This window comes from Orcinus orca, chromosome X, assembly GCF_937001465.1.
Source record: "Orcinus orca chromosome X, mOrcOrc1.1, whole genome shotgun sequence".
In the NCBI taxonomy this organism is placed as follows: Eukaryota; Metazoa; Chordata; class Mammalia; order Artiodactyla; family Delphinidae; genus Orcinus; species Orcinus orca.
Window position 1 is genome coordinate 21,500,630 of NC_064580.1, and position 17,432 is coordinate 21,518,061.

The 17,432-nt window shown below is 38.3% G+C and overlaps 1 protein-coding gene and 1 pseudogene across 4 annotated transcripts in view; one reads left to right on the plus strand and one right to left on the minus strand.

Annotated features, from left to right (window-relative positions):
- The window catches only part of POLA1 (DNA polymerase alpha 1, catalytic subunit), a 305,604-nt gene that overhangs the window by 34,621 nt on the left and 253,551 nt on the right, over positions 1-17,432 (plus strand). For all 4 annotated transcript variants that reach the window (XM_033415099.2, XM_033415097.2, XM_033415101.2 and 1 more), the window contains exons 13-19: positions 658-732; positions 3,341-3,479; positions 4,529-4,683; positions 8,596-8,680; positions 13,354-13,415; positions 14,937-15,026; positions 16,950-17,066. In XM_033415099.2, the coding sequence (XP_033270990.1) occupies positions 658-732; positions 3,341-3,479; positions 4,529-4,683; positions 8,596-8,680; positions 13,354-13,415; positions 14,937-15,026; positions 16,950-17,066 (723 nt within the window). The remainder of the gene's footprint in view (positions 1-657; positions 733-3,340; positions 3,480-4,528; positions 4,684-8,595; positions 8,681-13,353; positions 13,416-14,936; positions 15,027-16,949; positions 17,067-17,432) is intronic.
- Positions 1,780-3,176, minus strand: LOC125963144 (cytochrome c-like; annotated as a pseudogene).

The following is a 17,432-nucleotide window of genomic DNA, read 5'->3' on the forward strand; positions in this document are numbered from 1 at the left end:
TCTGAACTATTTGAGCTTTTTGACTTGTGGCTGATGGATCAGGTCTCTAAAATTCTAGAAGCAATGTGGTGCAATGGTGAAGAGCATAGGTGCTCAGGCTAGACTGCTTGTGCTTTAAGTCCTAGCCCTACCACTTCCTGGTCTGTGACCTTGAACAAGTGCTGAGTGACTTCTCTGGGCCTGTTTCTTCACCTGAGAAGTGGGGCCTTATTTCAAGAGCTGTTGGAAGGGTTAAGTCAATTAATTAGGATTAGTGATTACAACAATCCTTGGTACATAGCAAGCACTCAGTCAGTACATGTGAGCTATGATTATAATGTTTATCATTAATTTTTGTAGCAAGATGGAGTTGCTTAGTATCGAAGAGTAGCAAATAATTCAGTGCATTGACATTGTAAACATTTTTAATGTTTTATTACCTCTCTTGAATGCAAATACTTCTAAGTTCTCTAGTGTCCAAAAGAAGTCTTTTTAACATTTTGTCACTGGCTATTTTAGTCCCAGTTGAGAGGGGGAAAAGGTGCTTTTTTGGCTTTATTTACCTTTGTGTTCCATAATGATTAAATACAGAGACATGCGTTGTGTATGTAATGCTTGTCAATTTAATTTGTGAAAAGTTTTTTTATCTTAATGATTTTTAAATATCAACTTACCCAGGCAGTGGAAAAGAACTATGCTTTTGAGATACCTGATGTTCCAGAGAAGTCGGAGTACTTGGAAGTTAGATACTCGGTAAGTCAAACAAAGAAAATGAATGGATTTTGCTTGAAAATGGCATTTTCCTGTTTTTGAAATTTCAACTGGCTTTCAATTAGGAGTATTGGCAGGGCTCTTCAAGCTTATAGTTCATTGAAGTGAACTTATAGTCATGAATAATTAAAATGAATAAAATGAATTTAAATATGTAGACTATAGGTTATACTGCCTTTCTCTGCTTTCAAGTGTGCATCTTTACATAAATAAGTTGAAATTGCACAACTGTTTGTCAAGTGGAATGAATGCCACAAGATGGAGTTGGACATCATTAGTCTGTTGAAGTGTCCCTCTGAGCAGTGGAAAGGTGAGAGAAGAGCGTCAGTAGCGTCACTGTAGTGCTGCTCCTGCTCCCTTGACAGACAAGGTCACTGCTGCAGGATGTTAATTAACTGGACCTTAACCTCTCTTTACCTCTCCGTTCTAGTGTTTTGATCTCATGATGTTGGAAAAGGGAAACTTAAGAAATATCTCTGACAGTGGTGATGAAAAGTACCATGGAAGCATTTTTTTTTGTAACTGTCAAAACTTTTATTTAGAAATGAATTTGAAATAACATTTCTTGCATGCCATGTGTAAATTATTAATAAAGTTGTGATGAAATACATTGCTTATGACTTGATAATTTTAGCTGTGGATTTCTAATCTGAGGGATGTATGTAGCATTCAACTGATGCACTAGTAATTATTCCTGGTCTTAAATTGCTCTATAAGCAGCAACTGTTTCAAGCATCAACAGGAAGATGATAACCAGTATCATTATTTTTTGCTCAGATAACGTAAGAAAATTACTGAATTTATTATCGGTTTGTTTAGGCTGTATTCATCAGAGCACACATGGCAATATATATAGAACTTGAGAACGTGAATATTTCTTATGAAAAGAAAAATAAAACACTGTCTCCCATAAAAAATTTTCTCCATGGAAGCATTTTGAATGAGTCCTACTCCCTTGCTTTTATTTATTTATTTATTTTGATCTGTGACTTTGTTTTTAATTTTCAAGCCTTATGATCAGATAATTTACAAATTTGTGCTAATGATAAAGCTCCTCTGCCTTAACCCTTCTGAGTTGGCAAAAGCACCATTGCCCATCACACATCTACAGTAGTTCTGCCGTTGTGTTTCTGAATACCTGTTTAAAAGACAATCCTGAATTATAACTTAGTCTGACTTTGTAGAGAATTCACAAGCAAGTTTCCTAACATATCTTGTCACAGTGAATTTTAAAAGCATCTGATCTTAAAGATCATCTATAAAATGTGAAAAGTACTAAATATTCTTTATTTGATGCTATACATAAACCACACTAAAATTCCTTTCATTAAGTAAAACGCAATATTTTAGATGGAGAATTTTAATTAAATTGGCGTAGTTAAGACCAAAAAGATAAAGTGGATGTGTCAGTATATCTTCAGCCCTTGCCTTAACAGGCAAACGAACACAACTTGAAACACAGGTGAATCTTGCTGGTCTATGAGACAGTTAAGGGAGCTTCTCAGTATTTAAATATATTAATATAACCAGTTATAGAAATCTAAATATAAAACCAATCTCCTATAGGGTTTGAGAAGGCATTCACCGTATCGCTGAAAAGTTTAACATTCCTTATTTAAGTTTAATCATCTCTTTAGAAGGGGAAAACAGTGATAGTACTTTTTGAACCAGAATTACTATCGAAATTCAAAAAACTGACTATATTCATTTAGCCACAAGCCAATCTTATTTAAATCAGGACAGAAATATTACCTCAGCCATTCATGATCTGAATTCTAGTGTATGAGATCAATTTAAATATGGTACACATAAAAAGTCATGAGACATTTGTTTCATAATAAATAAGGCAGTGGCCAACGATTATGTATTAGTAGCTTTTTTGAGATAAGCTATCAAGTCTGCCCTTTCTCCCTTCTTCTTAATGCCAGCGAAGAACATTTTTGTTCCAGGGATGTACTTCTTGGGATTCTCCAAATACTCCCATCAGCGTCTCCTCTCCCCATGTGATGCCTTTGTTCTTGTTGGCATCTGTGTAAGAGAATCTGAAAGTCTGAGCTGTCTTTCGCTCAAACAGACCATGGAGATTTGGCCCAGTCTTGTGCTTGCCTCCCTTTTCCACAGTATGGCACTGGGCACACTACTGAACAAAAATCTTCTTGCCCTTCTCAACATCACCCATTTTTAAATCGTTCTTTCTCCGTGCACGACTAAGAGGTTCCCGCTCGCAAGCCGAACGTCCCGCTCTCTCGCTTTCATTCTTCTAACGGAGTTGTATTTATTTGGCTATTCTTTATCAGTAAGGTATGTACAGCTCTGGACAGAAATCCTCTTTTGCAGGAGCTTCTTGGCCCATTTTTCTTCTGATGGGTGTCATCAAGATGCATTATTTTGTCATTGTGAATTGTTTTTGTTTCCTACTGTGAATTGTTATGGATTTCATTTGTGGCAAATTACATTTCATATATATCAAAGGGGTTTCTTTTGGTGGTTCATAGAGAGACTTTTGTTTATTTCAAATATAGACTTTGGAAAATGTGAAGTAATAGTTTTAAACAAAAAAAGATTTTTTTTTTGTCTTTGCCTTTTTCAGGCTGAAATGCCACAGCTTCCTCAGGATTTGAAAGGAGAAACTTTTTCTCATGTATTTGGGACCAACACATCCAGCTTGGAACTGTTCTTGATGAACAGAAAGATCAAAGGACCTTGTTGGCTCGAAGTAAAAAATCCACGTAAGGGAAAATTTACTTTCAGAATGCTAAGTAAATTGCTGTTAGATGCGGTTTCTAGAAGTTAAAGAATTGGACTCAATTTCAGTGCGACCACTTCCTTTTTAATGTTAGTTTCTTTAAGGTTTTCCTTGAGTGAGTATAGGAAGTACGTTTGAAATCACTCTTTCACCGTGGTGCTTAGCATTTTAGTGGGAAGGAGGTTTTAGCTAGCCTACTCGGGCATTTGGGTGCATCCTTCATTGTGTTGCTGTCAGCGTGGACTTCCAACCTGGCTGATGTGGCTCAGCTGTTCTACATAGTGAACTGCTGACTTCTGAAGGAGCAAAACATCACTGCCCGGTGTGGATAGTGCATGTATGGTCTCTTACCTGATGTTTTTCAATACTTGCATTTGTGATACTTTGTTTTGTCTTCATGAATCTCTTAAAACCGTTTTTTTTTAAAATTTATTTATTTATTGTTGGTTCATTGGTTTGTTTATTTATTTATTTTTGGCTGTGTTGGGTCTTCGTTTCTGTGTGAGGGCTTTCTCTAGTTGCGGCAAGCGGGGGCCAGTCTTCATCACGGTGCGCGGGCCTCTCACACGGAGCACAGGCTCCAGACGCGCAGGCTCAGTAGTTGTGGCTCACGGGCCTAGTTGCTCCACGGCATGTGGGATCTTCCCAGACCAGGGCTCGAACCCGTGTCCCCTGCATTGGCAGGCAGATTCTCAACCACTGCGCCACCAGGGAAGTCCCAAAACTGTTTTTTTTTTTATTCCTCTAAGGCAGTGCTGTGGCTTTTACAAACCTATTTTGGGTCTTGGATTTTTTGGAAAGTCAGATGAAAGCTGTGGACTTTTTTCCCAGGAAAATGAACATATGTATACACACACGAAGATTTGCATACAATCCAATAACGTGGTTTAGTTTTAGTTAGATGTTATAATAAGACATTCTTAGTAGAAGGTAGGATTGAAGACAATCTCGGTTAATCACAGATGTCTTAATTATAGTAACTTTTCTTTTTCAGCAAATAGCTATTGATCTGTTGTTCCTATTCTTTTTCAGAGCTCTTGAATCAGCCAATCAGTTGGTGTAAAGTTGAGGCAGTGGCCTTGAAACCGGACCTGGTGAACGTAATTAAGGATGTTGGTCCTCCTCCACTTGTGGTCATGTCTTTGAGCATGAAGACAATGCAGAATGCAAAGACACATGAAAACGAGGTAAAGAAACAGGACAGATTTTGTACCTATGCCAGAGGTGCGATACTTCTTGCACTTGTATAGCTTTTCTGTAAGGGGAGGTGGTTCTTTTTGGAAGGGAAAGAATACTAATTCACTACCAAACTCCATTTTGAAGAATGAATTGAATTTGTCTGGTTTGGAGGGTTTTTTTATTTAAAGACTTAAATTGCTGGACTTTGTGTTTTTAAATTTTTTTATTTTGGAGAACTTCAGATGGACATAGAATAATATAATGAACTCCTATATACCCATCACTCATATTCACCATTTAGCAAGATTTTGTCACACTTGTTTATCGCCCCCCTTCTTCTTTTTTCCTCCTGAAGTATTTTGAAGCTAATCTCAGACATTGTGTCATTTTACCCCTGTATACTTTGGTTTGCATCTCTCAAAACATGCACACTTTCTTATAGAATACCATTATCACCCCTATTAACATTAACAGTGATTCCTTGATACCAGCTAAAATACCTAGTCCATAGTCACATGACTCTATTTCTCAGAAATGTCTTTTTTTTTTTTTTTTGCGGTACGCGGGCCTCTCACTGTTGTGGCCTCTCCCGTTGCAGAGCACAGGCTCCGGACGCGCAGGCTCAGCGGCCATGGCTCACGGGCCCAGCCGCTCCGCGGCATGTGGGATCCTCCCGGACTGGGGCACGGACCCGCATCCCCTGCATCGGCAGGCGTACTCTCAACCACTGTGCCACCAGGGAAGCCCTCAGAAATGTCTTTTAACAGTTGATTTATTTGAGTCAGGATTTATACAAGATCCACAGACGGTGTTTAATTTTTGTTTCTTGAATCTCTTTTAAATGTGAGCAGCTCCCTCCCACCCCCTCCAGCTTTTTCAGTGACGTTGACTTATTGAGGAATCACTGTTAGTGGTCTCAATGAATGACCCATTTTCTGTATTTGTTTGCTTCCTCGTGTCTGTGGATTTCTTCCTGTATATCAGGGGTTGGCAAACTGTGGCCTGCGGGCAAATCTAGCCCATCACCTGTTTCTGTAAATAAAGTTCACTGGAAGACAGCATGTCTGTTCGTTCACATATTATCTACAGCTGCTTTTGTACCACGGCAGCAAAGTTAGTAGTCATGGCAGAGACTCTGTGACCTGAAAGGCTAAAATATTTACTTTTTGGCCCTTTACGGAAAAAAGTATCCACCCCTGCTCATTAGCACTGCCGAATTGATTAGGTTCAGGTTTAACTTTTTTTGGCCAAAATACTGTGTAGGTGGTACAGTGTATTTCACGTTGGGTTGTATCAGTAGGCACGTAATGTCTGGTTAAACCACTGTTAGTGGGGCTATCATTGATTAGTAGGTTCAAGTTTTTTAACCTTGGCAATACTGATGTTTGGGCCGAATGAACCTGTTGTGGGAGCTGTCCTGTGCATTGTGGGATGTTTAACAGTATCCCTGGCCTCCACCCAATGCCAAATATCACCACTACCGCCTAGTTCTGACAACCAGAAATGCCTTCAGACATCTCTAAATGTCCCCTGGGGACTGCGGGCAAAATTGTTCCTGGTTGAGAACCACTGATCTAATTTTTGCCTAAATTAGATATTTCATTAGGAGTTGTAAAATGGTCTTCTAATTCCGTCATCCTTTCCATGTTTATTAGTTAAGCATGTGAAATATTAGAATGATTATTAGTTAAATTTTTCTATAAAATTAACTTTTCCTCATTAACCAGTACTATTTGGTTATGCTGCAATACTTTATATAGGAAAGAAGAGATAAATGTGTACTTCTTTCTCTTTCGCTGCCAGTTTTCTGAGAGGGAAGTTGGGGACCTACATTATGTGCACTGTTGACACATGATTTGTTTATTTTTCTTGTTACTTATTTTTGCTTCGTCTTTTATGGACCATCATTATAAACTCATGGGCTTTATATATACTTAGTATATTTCAATCTGTTTCATTCATTAATTATTCTTGTTATTTTTGCTGCTTAAATTGTCTCTCTTTGTTCGATGGGAGCTTCTTTGTGTTTGCTTCTAAATCCTTTGACATTGATGGGGATCTTTTTTAACAGCCTTTTGGCAATTTTTTTTTGTATGTGATTTGATCCTTTTTTTTTTTTTTTTTTTTTTTTTTGCGGTACGCAGGCCTCTCACTGCTGCGGCCTCTCCCGTTGCGGAGCACAGGCTCCGGACGCGCAGGCTCAGCGGCCATGGCTCACGGGCGCAGCCGCTCCGTGTCATGTGGGATCTTCCCCGACTGGGGCACGAACCCGTGTCCCCTGCATCGGCAGGCGGACTCTCAACCACTGCGCCACCAGGGAAGCCCGTGATTTGATCTTTTAATAATAGTTGATATAGTAGATATTTATTAGTTAAGTGTTTGGGGAAAATTTAATTAGTTAAAAAAAATCCTTCCAGCACCCAGAGTGAGGTTTCTAAATACCATTTCCCCAGAAAGGAAATAGGGTTTTGTGAAGAAATAGCTGATTTGGGGCAGGAAATGTCCAGGATAAGCCTGGAACTTCTTGTTATACTAGAAAGCAAGGACGATATTAAAATCTACTGAAGATATGTCAGAAGGACTCAAGAGTAAACTTGAAGAGTTTCCTACACCAAAGATGGGACAATTTGAGCATGTATAAGTATAACTGCAACAGATTGAAACATACGACTTCATAATGATACTGTAAACACAGCACCGCATTGCTCACCTGTGAAGAAAGCTAGGGAACTAACTCATTATTTTGAAAACTGGTAAATAAATAGATTGAATCAAGCATTTATCTTGACTTTTTTGAACATATATTGTATCTCAGGTAACCAAATAATCGATATGGGGAAGTTTGTCTTCATAGAAGCTTTCCAGCTAATAAATAAATAAAATAAAGGAAAAATTGAATGTGACCACTTTGCAATCTCTAATGAGATAATGGATCTAGGCAGTGATTTTCAGAGGCTGCTAGTATCACTAGAGTAGAGATAACCAGACCCAATGTGATAACCAGTGATCAGTAGCACCTCCAAAGAATTCTTGCCAAAAAATCTGATTTTTATCAAGCCTTCAGATCCACATATGAATATACAGGCAGTGCAGAAACAGAAGAACATGTTAAATGACATTATTGGGATACGAGCAGCAGAGTCTTTACTGGGGGGGCACTCTACGGGGCAAAACCACCCAGTTTCTTCAACAAATAAATTGCAAGAAATAATAGATGGGGAGGAGTTGTACTTAGACAGTTTAACATATCAGCTGGTTGCAAAGTATGGACTTATTTGGTAAATAAAATTGAGATAGTTGGGAAAACATGAGAATTTGAATCCTGCCTGGATATTTAATGATTTTAAGGAAACACTGTTAGTTGAATTAGCTGAGATGATTGTATTGCATTTTAAAAACTTCTCATCTTTTAAAGTAATGGCTCTCAATTCGGTGAGATTTTAACCCTCAAGGGGTTTTGGGCCATGTCTGGAGACATTTTTGGTGTCACAACTTGGAGACTGGGGAGTGGGGAGCGGTGCTGTTGGCAGCCAGGGATGCTGCTAAACGTCCCACAATGCACAGGGCAGCCCCACAGCAAAGAATTATTCGGCCTAAAATGTCCATAGCGCTGAGATTGAGAAACCTTGGTTAGGGATACCTGCTGACATATTTCTGGATAAAGTGATAGGTATGCGTTTTGCTTCAGAATAATGTGGGGTAGGGCTGTTGATGAGTTGATGATTGAAGCTGGGTCATCGGCGTATGAGAGTTGATTTTATTATTCTATTTTTTTATTTGTTTAAATACTTCCATAATAAAAAATTAAAGTATTCTTACGGATTAAAATCTGTATCTTTTTCTATTCTCGGTGGTTGTGGTGAGAATGCAGACTGCGTAGTAGGTATCTGATAAGTGATTTTCTCCTCCTTTCTTGGCAGATTATTGCTGTGGCAGCATTGGTGCATCACAGCTTCGCACTAGATAAAGCACCCCCACGGCCTCCCTTTCACTCACACTTCTGTGGTATGTATTTTTTTAGCTGGTTTATTAATGGCTTAATTTTTATTTTGTTTTTTCTCCAGCTGTTGGATCAGTAACTTAAAAAAAAATGCTTTTAAGATACTTAGTGCATGTTGTTAAAGAAGTTTTTTTAAATTGAAGTATAGTTGATTTACAGTACTCTGTTAGTTTCAGGTGTACAGCAAAGTATTCGGTTATATATAATATATATCTATCCTTTTCAGATTCTTTTCCACTATACGTTATTACAGGATATTGGCTCTAGTTCCCTGTGCTCTACAGTAGGTCCTTGTTGCTCATCTGTTTCATGTATAGTAGTTTGTATCCGTTAATCCCATCCTCCTAATTTATCATACCCCCCACCACCGCCCATCCCCTTTGGTAACCATAAATTTGTTTTCTATATCTGTGAGTCTGTCTGTTTCTGTTTTGTATATAGGCTCATTTGTGTTATTTTGTAGATTCCACATATAAGTGGTAGCATATAATATTTGTCTTTCTCTGACTTATTTCACGTAGTATGATATTCTCTAGGTCCATTCATGTTGCTGCAAATGGCAATATTTCATTCCTTTTTATGGCTGAGTAACACTCCATTTGTGTGTGTGTGTGTGTGTGTGTGTGTGTGTGTGTGTGTATACACACACACCACATCTTCTTAAACCAGTTGTCTATCAATGGGCCCTTGGGTTGTTTCTGTGCCTTGGCTATCGTAAACGGTGCTGCTATGAACATTGGGATATGTTTATCTTTTCGAATTAGAGTTTTCGTCTTTTCTGGTTATATGCCCAGGAGTGGGATTGCTGGGTCATATGGTAGTTCTATTTTTAGATTTTTAAGGAACCTCCATACTATTCTCCATAGTGGCTGCACCAATTTACATTCCCACCAACAGTGCAGGAGGGTTCCCTTTTCTCCCCACCCTCTCCAGCATTTATTGTTTGTAGAATTTTTGATGACGGCCATTCTGACCGGTGTGAGGTGATACCTCATTGTAGTTTTGATTTGCATTTCTTTAATGATTAGTGATGTTGAACATTCTTTCATGTGTTTGTTGGCAATCTGTATATCTCCTTTGGAGAAATGTCTATTTAGGTCTTCTGCCCATTTTTGGATTGGGTTGTTTGTTTTTTTGATATTGAGCTGCATGAGCTGCTTGTAAATTTTGGAGATTAATCCTTTGTCAGTTGCTTCATTTGCAAATACTTCCTCCCATTCTGAGGGTTGTCTTTTCATCTTGTTTACGGTTTCCTTTGCTGTGCAAAAGCTTTTAGGTTTGAGTAGGTCCCATTTGTTTATTTTTGGTTTTGTTTGGTAAAGAAGTTTTTTTTTGGTCAGTTGTGGACCCTAAGTTTTATTGGACTGGTTGCTCCTATTCAGCTGTTTAATTTTTTTCTAGGAGCGGAAGTCGGGAGGCAGTTTGATATCTTTTTCTCTGTTCCAGTGGTTACTCTATTGTGGTAGAGTAGTTTTTTTCTTCTGGGTCAAAATTATGCTGTAACTATTTTCTTTTCATGATGTCACCCTAAAAGCCTGTCATAGAAGCCTGGCCAAAGTTTTCTGTGTGATGAGGCAAGATGCCAAGGGATAAATAAATGTTTACCTATTTGGGCAGAGTTATGGTAATATCGTGCTGGAGTTGGAAATAGTTGAAACTATTCCACAGAATTCTGCGTGCCATGAGGCAGTCTCCACCGTGGATTATGATGTATTGCATGTTGAGAACTTGGCCAGTTAAATAGTCATTTTTTTGTAAAAAATAAAATAAGGGCACGACACTATTGATGTGTTATGCTTCCCGGGTTATTTTCCAGCCCAGAACCAGAGATTAACTGGGGCAGCATCTCCTGTCAGGTTTCTTGGATACTAGGAAAGTGGGACAAGGGAAGCAAGCAGAGAAGGGAGGGTGATGTGTTATTTTTGTGAAGTTTTACCCTTTAAGTTGGGTTGAATACACAAAACAAAGTGATGTTGAGAATAGTTTGGAAAATATGTGGAAGAGAGAGTCATGAGCTCATTTCAACATTTACCTCCTCAGAGTATGTCACTGTATGAACAGCTGTTGTGAATGACAGGGAGTCGAGAGTGTAGTGGGGGAAGCTTTGGTCATCTTTACTATCCTAGCTTTGAGAAGTTTGGACTGAGTTCCTCCATTGTATGCTGGTTGAGGTTTTGGTGGTGGTGGGCATTTCCTTTGGGAAAGACTTAAATATCTTCCATTCTGACTTAGATGGATAGCAAATGTTTCATCAAAGCAGTTTTTTTTTTTTTTTTTGCGGTACGCGGGCCTCTCACTGTTGTGGCCTCTCCCGCTGTGGAGCACAGGCTCCGGACGCGCAGGCTCAGCGGCCATGGCTCACGGGCCCAGCCGCTCCGCGGCATGTGGGATCTTCCCGGACCGGGGCATGAACCCGTGTCCCCTGTATCGGCAGGCGGACTCTCAACCACTGCGCCACCAGCGAAGCCCCATCAAAGCAGTTTTAACAGTTGTAGGGACTTAGGGCTCTGTACTTGGGTATTCTTTTTTTTTTCAGATTTAATCTTCTAAACTTTTAAAAAATTGAGGTATAATTGACATGTAACATTGTATGACTTTCAGGTATACAACATAATAATGCCATATTTGTATATGTAGCAAAATGATCACCACAATAAGTCTAGTTAACATCCATCACCATAGTTACAAACTTCTCTTTTCTTGTGACGAGAAGTTTTAAGATTTTCTCTCTTAGCAACTTTCAAATATGCAATACGGGGTTATTAACTGTAGTCACCATGCTGTACATTACATACCCAAGGCTTATTTATTTTATAACTAGAAGTTTGTACCTTTTTACCCCCTTCACCCATTTCGTGCACTGCCCCCACAATCAGCATCTGATCTCTGTATCTGTGAGCTCATTTTTTTCATTTTCTTTTCTGTTTTTGTTATTCCACATGTAAGTGAGATCATACTGTATTTGTCTTTCTCTGCCTTATTTCTCTTAGCATAATGCCCTCTGGATCCATCTGTGTTATCGCAAGTGGCGAGTTACTGTTTTCATTTTCTTCAGATAAATACCCAGAAGTGGAATTGCTGGATTATATGGTTCTATTTTCAACTTTTTGAGGAAATTCCATGACTGTACCAGTTTACATTCTCACCAACTGTGCTCAAGGTTTCCCTTTTCTCTCCATCCTCTCCAACCAACACTTTTTATCTCTTCTCTTTTTGATAATAACCATTCTAGCAGGTGTGGGTAATATCTCATTGTGGTTTTGCATTTCTCTGATGATTTGTGATGTTCAGTACCCTTTCCTGTACCTGGTGGCCTTCTGTATGTCTTTAGAAAACTGTCTATTCAGCTCCCCTGCCCATTTTTTAATCAGGTTGTTTGTTTTCATTGTATGAATTTAAAAATATATATATGTTGGATATTAATGCTTTATCAGATATATGATCTACAAATATTTTCTCCCATTCAGTAGGTTGCCTTTTCATTTTGTTGATGGTTTCCTTTGCTGTGCAGAACTTTATACTTTGGTGTAGTCCCACTTATTTATTTTTGCTTTTGATGCCTTTGGTTTTGGTGTCAAATCCAAAAAGTCATTGCCACGACTGCTGTCAAGGAGCTTACTGTCTATGTCTTCTTTTAGGAGTTGTTTTTCTTTTTTGAGGGGAGCGGGGGGGCATGCCATATGGCATGCGGGATCTTAGTTCCTGACCAGGGATTGGACCCGTGCCCCCTGCATTGAGAGTATGGAGTCTTAACCACTGGACCACCAGGAAGGCCCTCTTCTAGGAGTTTTATGGTTTCTGATCTTATGTTCAGGTTTGTTTTTTTTAAATAAATTTATTTTTATTTATTTATTGTTGGCTGTGTTGGGTCTTCGTTGCTGCGTGTGGGCTTTCTCTAGTTGTGGTGAGCGGGGGCTACTCTTCGTTGCAGTGCACGGACTTCTCATTGCGGTGGCTTCTCTTGTTGCGGAGCATGGGCTCTAGGCGTGTGGGCTTCAGTAGTTGTGGCACGTTGGCTCAGTAGTTGTGGCTCACGGACTCTAGAGCACAGGCTCAGTAGTTGTGGAACATGGGCTTAGTTGCTCTGCGGCATGTGCGATCTTCCTGGACCAGGGCTTGAACCCGTGTCCCCTGCATTGGCAGGCATATTCTTAACCACTGCGCCACCAGTATGTTCAAGTTTTTAATCCATTTTGAGTTACTTTTTTGTGTATGGTGTAAGATAGTGGTCCAGTTTTATTCTTTTGTGTGTGGTTGTCCAGTTTTCCCAACATCATTTTTTGGAGAGACTCTCCTTTCTCCATTGTATATTCTTGGTTCCTTTGTCATAAATTAATCGACCATGTTATGTATGAGTTTATTTCTGGGCTCTCTGTATGTCTGTTTTTATGCCAACATCATACTGTTTTGATTACTGTAGCTTTGTAATGTAGTTTGAAATCAGGGAGTATGATGCCTCCTGCTTTGTTCTTCTTTTTCAAGATTGCCCTGGCTATTCAGGGTCTTTTGTGGTTCCATATGAATTTTAGGATATGTAGTTTGTTTTGGCAACTATTTAGAGATCAAGGGGAATTTATTTATATTTAAGATGATTTCCATTCAGAAACTTGCAGTGTATGTGTACTTGAAATTGGACTAAGATGGGTGTTGGAATCTTTATTTTTTTTCCTTTTTACAGTTGTGTCTAAACCAAAGGATTGTATTTTTCCATATGATTTTAAAGAAGGCATTAAGGAAAAGGTAAAGAACTCACTGTTTATTCCTTTTAAATATGAAATATGTATTTGTTTAAATATGTTAAATACATACATTTGTTAAAATATGTATTGTTTAAAAAGAGAAAAGGAGAATGCTATGGATTAGTAGAAATACGCTATTTTATATGTTAATTTATTAGATCTATTCTAATAAATTAGAATAGTCCATAGATTGGACTATGGCATTAACCCATTAAAAATGTATTAGAAGTTTAAAACTAGAAGTGTTATTTAACAATGTTTAAATGTTTTACTTCCTGGAAATAATGGGATTTGACACTTTATTAATAGATGGGTGGTCTCAAACCCTCCTTCAGATAACTTAATTGGAAGCTTTTCCAAAATTGCATGATCACATGATTAGTGTTTTGGGAAAGTGTTGGGTAAAGCCCACCCCACCCCCACCCCGCTAACTTGAAGGAAGTCAAGAGAAGTTGAGAACGCTGTGGATATTAAAGGTGACATATATTGGGAAGGTTGGTGTGGGCTGGCTATAATTGATCAGTGATCTCTAAACTCCCAGTATACTCCATGAAGAAGTTTTCACGAGTCCTTAATAAAAATGGGGGGGGGGGTAGTATAATGTGAGTTTTTCATAAAAGTAAACGTATTCAATATGAAGAATTTTATTTTTGGAGAGTATGTTTTTTATTTTATGAAATGCCTGCGTTGGTAAATGTGTAGGTTTTAAAATTTTTTTTTAAAGTCTTCACTTGCCAAAATTAAAAGTTAGCAACCTTATCAGGTTCCACTTACTTTAAATTGGTTTGAGAAGTCCAGTTGTCTGGGGGTACTATTGGATCAGGCTATTATTTGTGAAGTGCCCTGAATTAGTAAGTAAAATGACCTTGGAAAATTCCATTAGAGTCAAACTGATATTTTTTAAACCTGAGCTAGTTGTAGAAAACATAGGTATCAACTTCATTTTAAGAGTCCTAGTAAGAGTGGATCTTTTGAATATCTGATTTATATTGAGTAATCCAAGTGGAAGCCTTTTGTGTGTAGATAGGTTTTATTTAAGACACTTAATTCTTACATGTATGTTTGTTTTTAGTCTAGTTTCTTATTTATGGGTTTTTACACTACTATTTGGGATTAGTTTATACAGTCCTTGGGATCTCTTTATGTGGTAAATACATAAACAACAAAGTCTACCAGGGATTATATAGGAAAGTAAGTAATGTTTTTGATAGGTACTCTGATTCAGGTGCTATAAAATGTGTCCAGATACACAAACGTGTCCCTATGGAGGGACGTTTCTGCACTCGATAGTGCTCAGCACTTAAAATTTTGCTTCATTCACATGTTTATTACTTGAATGAGCTCCTCAGAGATTTTGTGCAACTATTACTGTGAAATCTAGAATCGGGAATTTCATTGCTGCATTTAATTTTGAAATGGATCGTTTCTTTTAACCCTAAGAAATCTTATCCTGCTTGAACAAGGAGCCAAGGTATAGTAGTTGAGAGTAAAGATAAGTGACTGGTATGTTTTTGTCTAACAGAATGTGAAGGTTGAGGTTGCTGCAACAGAAAGAACACTGCTAGGTTTTTTCCTTGCAAAAATTCACAAAATTGATCCTGATATCATTGTGGTGAGTAGATGTTTGACCATATTGTGGGGAAGCTCTTCATTCCATAGTTCTTTTCAGTGTGACTTGATTGGTACTTTTTGAGCAGTGGAGAATCTTTTCAGAGTGAAATAACCCTGTGGACTGGTGGGAATTGCTATACTTTCTCCTAACAGAAAGGAGAAAAAAACTCCAACCTACTATAAGATACTTTTTTTTCCCCTCTAATAGAAAAGCAACTCACGAATTACTGTTGAAGTTTAGGATACTCCTGTTATTTATAGTTAGAGAGCAACCCAGAAGTAAGTCAACTCATGTCAGCTGTTAATAGCTCCAAAATTTTGGCTTAGTGGCCCAGCAGTATAATGTCACAGGAGTGAATTCTCTTGGTTTGGTGCATATCCCCAAAGTGTAAGTATTTTAATTTTATGAGCTCAGTGGATCTCTGGCATATTCCTTTGAGAGCTCGTGGCTAGGAGTCTTTTTTTCTCTTGATGACTGAGTAGCTCCTACTAAATAGTAAGAGGTAATAATTCATTGAGTTGTCTTTGCCACAGTTCCGAAGAGTCCTAAAACAACATTTTGCTTTGTGTTTCCTCCAGCCTTCCTTAGTTTGTAGACTCCTATCAAGGAGTCTTTTTGTCTTTTTTCTGGGTTAATGGACCAATCACATTATTTTGCCTTTTGGGTTTTTTGGAGGGAAGTAGCATATAAATGCCTGTATTTTAAGTGTAACATCAGTAATTTGGTTACATTGAAGCCTTGTGAAAAATGTTTGCCGTATATTTCTGTGTTCGTTTTTGCTCTTGGACGCCTCTCTGGAAGATGGTGTAGCCAAGTACTGAGAGCCTGTAGGTTGCTACCAGTGTCTCTGCACCCGCTTCCCTTATGGTATTTCAGGAGCCATCTTGAAAGTGCTGGGAAGATTCTGTCCACAGTGCCCTCCTGTGGTACTCTGGCTCAGCACCAGGCCCTCACCCAATCTCCACTAGTAGTCTCTCTCTTGGACCCCAAGGAGATATCCTGGAGTCTAGGGTAGCTGGCCTGCTCTAGGGTGTAAGAGCCAAGACTTTGTGAGAAATCCAAACTGAAAGAAGAGAGAATCCTGACATGGGTTTGAGTCCCTAATCTCAGGCATGATAATTTGGAAATGAGACTTCCTCATGTCCTTTGGGTCTCTTAGTTTAATAGACAAACTTGCCATAAATATATAGTGGTATATATTTTTAATTAAAATTAGTGACAAATATGTTTATTAATTTATTTTAAACTTCATCTAGTTTAACTTACTAGAATAAACATAATTCACATGATGGGAATTATCATTACAGACATGGAAAATTTGGTAATATTTTTGAGATTTTTTTACTCGGGATGGTTTTGTTTCCATGTTTTTAGCAAAGTTCTTATTTGAAGTATGGAGTGATAGTATATGTTTATTTAGTTGCACATTGATTAAGAGTCTAAATCAGTAGTGTTTGAACTCAGTTCTTTAGGAAGAAACTAGATGCACTTCCTCCGTTTTCTAGAGATGTCTATGTAAACTGTCACGCAACATAGCTGGGTTCTTGGTTTTTAAGGAAGTAAGAAGAAATTGTTTGAATACAGCTTTTACTGATCAGCTAAAAAGTATGGGACATTAAAATTTGCATGAGACTGTGAAGCATGAGTTGCAAATTAAAAGACATCATATGAACCTTGCATCAATTAGGATAAAATAAAGTTTATTCCAGCAATCTGCTTAGCAGCCTTGTTAATGTCAAGGCTAATGAATGCTGCTGATGAATAAATTCCTGAAGAAGAAAGGACCCCAATCGGAGGTAAGCTCATGAGGCCTTCAATTAGAGACCAGGAAAAGAAAGGGCAAAGAAATTCTATGCATATGAAGATAAATCCTCTAATTTGCGTTTCTTATAATGTTATTGGCTGCCTTCTTTTTCTCACTAGGGTCATAATATTTATGGGTTTGAACTGGAAGTGCTACTTCAGAGAATTAATGTGTGCAAAGTTCCTTACTGGTCCAAGATAGGTCGGCTGAAGCGATCCAACATGCCAAAGCTTGGGGTAATAATAATTTTCAAAATCTTAACTTCTCTATTTGGTTTCTTTATATGAAGTAGCTACCAGGGAGTACCCTGTGCTTCTTTGACTAGGAATCTGTTGCCTTATGATAGGACATTTTAACTTTGGCACTAAACACCTTTTCCTTTGAATTCAGCATTTTATTGGTAAAAACCACTGGTAGTTTTTTTTTTTTTAACATCTTTATTGGAGTATAATTGCTTTACAATGGTGTGTTAGTTTCTGCTTTATGACAAAGTGAATCAGTTATACATATACATATGTTCCCAAAACTCTTCCCTCTTAGGTCCCCCTCCCTCCCACCCTCCGTATCCCACCCCTCTAGGTGGTCACAAAGCACCGAGTTGA